At 43.4% G+C, this 5,026-nt stretch overlaps 1 protein-coding gene across 1 annotated transcript; it reads right to left on the bottom strand.

Annotated features, from left to right (window-relative positions):
• Nucleotides 1-1,005: 1,005 nt before the first annotated feature.
• LOC309354646 (uncharacterized protein) lies at nt 1,006-4,369 on the bottom strand. The gene is made up of 2 exons (XM_081884900.1): nt 4,286-4,369; nt 1,006-2,391 (listed from the first exon to the last, which is right to left on the bottom strand). Exon 2 carries the CDS (start codon nt 2,378-2,380, stop codon nt 1,349-1,351), a length of 1,032 nt encoding a protein of 343 aa, XP_081741026.1. The 5' UTR covers nt 2,381-2,391; nt 4,286-4,369; the 3' UTR covers nt 1,006-1,348.
• Between the last annotated feature and the right edge of the window lie 657 nt (nt 4,370-5,026).

Below are 5,026 nucleotides of genomic sequence, written 5' to 3'. Positions count from 1 at the left end.
TGAGACCTATGATGTGGAAAGTGGGATATAATTTCTTAAAATAAATAAATAAATAAAAGGAATGGATAAAGATTGCATCCATACAAAGAATCTGAAGCCTGGAGAAAAAATGTATTTGCCTGGCATTCAAAAGCTAAGAACATCAGCGGTGGGCAAGCCTGATGAGGGAGAGCACTACACAACCAGGGGCTACCATGGCAAGGCCTCTTCTCTTGCTGCCCCCCTCGGCACCTCTCTTGGAGGGGGCGCACAGAGAAGGGCTTCAAGTGATCACTGCAGAGCTCAGGTAGGCTGATATAAGACGTCCTTGAGGTACTGAGATTTTGAACCACATGAGTCAAAACCAGCATTTGAATTAGGGCTAGTAATCAAATGGCAACCAGAGTTGAAGAGAAATGCTCCTTCTTGTGCCTCTAAGAAAGCGAGGGGGTAGGGCTAAAAGAGCTATTGCTTTTTAGCTATAAGGGCACATTCACCCTTAGGAAGCTCTCCAGGACCAGCATGTCATTGGTGAGTGACCCAAAGTGGCTGTGGTCACCTCACACTCTCATGCCTGTGAACACAGGACACATGCATAAATCTCTCTGACCACCTGAACACTCTCTGATCTTTAGACTGGTTTTGCTGCTGCCGAATTCGGGGGATTTTTTATTTGGTTGGGAAGGCGACATAAAAATGTGCTTGTGGTGCTGGATCAGGCCCCTGGACCCATCTCTGAATGAAGCCAACCCTCAAAATTAGTGCCAGCTAACAACTATGATGAAAAAAAGTGAGGGTTTCTGATGGCACACCAGCATGAAATTGTAAACAGAGGTCCCCACTTTCTCAATACCCTCTGGAAAAAGCTTCTGGAAAAGGAAGAAGGTATTTGTGTCTTCTGGAAAATATATGTTGAAAATCATTTTGTACACAAGTGTGAAAAGTGCGCGGAACACATTTTTAATCCATTGATTATTCATTTTATTTGATTTGTATAACTGTGGGACAGATTCCAGAGTTCAGCAGGTACAAATTTATTTGAAGGCACAAATTTGGCAAAGGGATTCATAGGCACCAGGGAAATAGTAGCTTATCTGAAAGGCATTCAGCTTGGGTCACCTGCATCATGCACAAACTAGGATATGCTTTTCTAACTGTAGCCTAGCAGGATGTGTATGTCCATATGAGAGTATATAATAGTAATCATTAATCTCACTTCGTGTTTAGCGTATGCATGTCTATATACTACTCAGCTAACGCCCCATTACGAGAGCTCTAGATTGTCTAAATATTAGCCCATAGTAATCAATTGAATGTTATAAAAGAAAGGAAGCCTTTGAAGATGCCTTTTGGCCTAACACTTTTCTTTTCACTTATTGGAAGGTGGCAAAGGAATATCTGTAGGTGGAGTAGAATCATTCGTAAATTTCATATCACGGCAGAACAAGACCGTTTCCTTGCCCAAACCCAGCTGATATTGCCATATGTACATCTTCTCATGGGGCTGCAGGGTCAAATTAATAGCTTCTTCGATCTCAGTGGCTTCATTCCAGTCTTCCTGCTCTGTGGTGACACTCTTCCCACCATACTCAGCAGTGAGAGAGAACTGGTACTTGGCAATGGCCTCAGTGAGTGCGCCTGACTGATATGAGGCAGTCATGGAAATCTTCCAGTTGTGCTCCACACTGCTCATCTTCTGCTTGTTGTATCCCACTTTCTTAGTGATCTTCTTATTCCATACAATGGGAGTGTTGGAGTCATTGGAGATGGTCTTGATAGCTTCCCACTTACCATAAGCTGGGCCTCGGCTAACAGCCATTCCTCCAGGGAGCATGTTCACAACATCTCTATGGAAGGAGTATGTAACAGCATCCAAATTTTCGTGGAAGTTGGTGCATCTATAGTACTGGACCCCCCATTCATCATGGGGTTTTACAAAGTAATAGTAATCCTTGATGCCCCAGTAATAGAGACCATCCTTGCAAGTTGGGTGAAGTGTGTATTCAACTGCATCTGTATCTTCATGCATATTAGTGACCCGACGGTAAACACCTCTTTTCTGGAAAATGATATAGAAGGATCCAAAGGCTGAGAGGTAATGGTCCCCTCCGCGGCAGTTGGGATGGAGGCTGTATACTACAGAACCTAAGTCTTTATTCATGTTGCTGACACGGCGATAGTTGTCTCCTTTGATGATGTAGAATAGGTCATCTTCATGGGCTAAGTAGTGATCTCCTCCTGTGCAGGAACTGTGCAGGCTAAACACTTCAAGGTCTTTGCCCTCATGGAAATTGGTGGACCTCATGTAGCAGCCCAGGTCCGAGCGGACAATGTAGTAATATTTATCTACCCCACAGAAATCAACCCCTGGGGCTTTGTTCTTAGGGACTATCTCTGGCATTGTGCTTGATTCTAGGAAAAGAAAGCAATGTATTCAGTTAGATCAGAAGATTTCACAAATTGATCATTTATTTACGCTTTGTAATTACTTTTTTCATTAATTTGTATTATTTTTGATAATGAAAGAATTAACAGAATTTGCTGGCCTCTTGGAAAACAGTCTCAGTGCTTTAACACAATATACCTGCCAGTGCCAAATATAATGCCAAAGGTAAATGATTACTAATTAATTGTGATGTGCTTTGAAAGACGAACCAAACCTCTTCTGCTTGTCAAGACATATTTCTCTATCTATTTCTCTCTCCATTTGATAGGAGACCCACACACCCCTTCCAGGGTATATATATTGTGTTTAACAGGCTGATCACTTTTAAAAGCAGTTTGCCTTGTGATTTTAGGGAATGGCTGTTTGGGAAACGAAAGATCCAGATTTTGCAGAAAATCAATGCTTGTTTGAAGGCTCAGTGTGGCTAAAACACCAACATCCATCACTGCTGTGCTTGTTCACAAAGAGAAGCTCTTTGCACCTCTCCCTTGTTCAGAACATATTAAAGAGGGGGCCTTCAATACTCAAGCCCCATTAAATGGAGAGGCTGAGCCAGTTGATTTTGAGGGGATATTTACCGAGATCTTTTGTGGGCACCATACGAGGGCACCCAGGCACCCATGAGAGCCATGCTGGTAACTGCTGTTCTAATTAATTTCCTATCTCAGCTGTGATGGGAAGAGACTGCCTAACAGTTCAGAATATCTTGGAAAGAGGAGCAAAATTCAGATCTGAAGCTGCTTCTCTCATTGTGTGCATCAACTGACACCATCCTTTCAACCATACAGCACTGGAAGGGGCAGATATACTTGTGTGCATGAACCGACACCACCTGTTCTCCCAAACAGCACTGGAAGGGGCAGATAAACCTAATTGCCTACCCACAACCTTGGGCATGCTCTACAGCAATAGTACTGTAGTGCCAGACTGTTGAGGTTCAGAGCTAGGAGAGGATGGAAGGACACATCTATGGGGGCTGTGGGGGAAGAGATTTCCCAATTCTTTATTGATTCAGGAATCTCTTCCTCACTCTACACAAGAAGGGCTGGTAATCTGATCAGCCACTAACCTCCACCATTTGGGTGTTTTTGATTCAGGAATATAAAAATAGGGGCATAACAGAAGTTTATAAGATTATGCATGACACCAAAGAAGTGGCTATTCCTCTCTCCCTCTTCTGCTACCATAACTCTAGAGCTCAAGAGGTCCTATTAAAATAACCTGACAGCAGAGTCAGTGATAGGCAAAAAACATACATTTCCACACAATGCAAAACCACTTTATGAAATAAATTTTCACAAAGCATTGAGATAGCCATTGTCTCCTGGTGACTCATGAAGCCCTACTCATTGCTATTCAGAAACACTCAGTGGCGAACACTCTTGTCACACTTCCCAGAGATGGCACCCGGGGGTGGCCCGCCCCCCTTCCTCCGCCACTGGGGAAGGCCCCATCTCACTTCAATATCACACAGGGAATATCATTGGCACTCAATAATTATAAAAAAGTAGTTAAACTACAGGTCCACAAAGAAGCACCACCTGGAACACCCTGGGATTTTGCTTCAGCTGTGCAGAGAGAGATTCTGCTTGAATATGCATTAATGTCATTTTTAGATTCAAGGTTTTTTGCTAGAATACATGGTCCGTTTTAGTAGACTGGTTGTTGGATTATTAAAAGAAACTTCATTTAACTTGTACTGTTATTGCTGAAATAAACACCTTAGAGTTTATGATTATATCATTTATAATTATAAAGAGGTAGTTAGAGTTAGGTCCACAAAAAAGTACTCTCTCCCTTATGCCCCAAATTCTAAAGTAGTTTCTCTCCGCTCCTGTCCAGTATCCCTCCAAGACTTACCGGTATTTGTGGTATTCAGACAGAAAGTTTTGTAGTAGGTGGCAGCTGCTTCCCTTGGTGGAGAATGAAGGAAATGTGTGAACACTTGCTCTTTAAATAGGATTGAAGAGGCTACGGATTAAGGAGAAACTACACACTGCTCCACCTACATTGGAACCAAATACACAATTTATTGATTTTTTTCAGACAATGTACAGAAATAACAACCACAAGAAAACCCTCCCACTCCCCTGAGTGTAGAGTTTGCCAGGAACAAAAAGATTGCATCAGCAGAACTTGGAATATATACAATTTTCTAGTGTTGTTGAAAATGAATCATTCCATAATGTTCCCCCTTCTCCAGCTGTCATCTTTGGTACATGTGCCGGACTGTTATGTATCTCAAACAACGTTTGGACACACAGAAACATTGTATGAGTGATTCTTATATAAGCCTCTATGTAAATCACTCCACAGTCCCTAGAGTCCGAATAAGCGCTCTGTGGGTGCTATTTGAGGCCCCTGGCATGCAGAAAACCCCGATCCTCACTGAGATTTGCAGGATGTGGCCCACCTTCCCGGTGCTGTGGAGCGTTGGGGGTTCCGCCAACCCCCCTGATCGAACACACCTATCCGCAGCGCTGTTGGGGGCGGGGCCAGGTGAGCAGACCGCAGGTGAGCAGGCTCCACTCTGCTCCACTCCAGGGGTTGGAATATGGGGTGGAGCCTGCTCTGAGTGCGCAGTTGGCTCTGGAGCTCCAC

The sequence above is a fragment of the Podarcis melisellensis genome (assembly GCF_964234715.1).
Source record: "Podarcis melisellensis genome assembly, chromosome: 13".
Lineage (NCBI taxonomy): Eukaryota > Metazoa > Chordata > Lepidosauria > Squamata > Lacertidae > Podarcis > Podarcis melisellensis.
Note: the sequence above shows the minus strand (reverse complement) of the source record. Positions and strands in the feature narration are given on the sequence as shown.

Excerpts from the sequence above, each read along its gene's own strand:
- LOC309354646 (XM_081884900.1), bottom strand. The coding sequence starts at position 2,380 with ATGCCAGAGATAGTCCCTAAGAACAAAGCCCCAGGGGTTGATTTCTGT.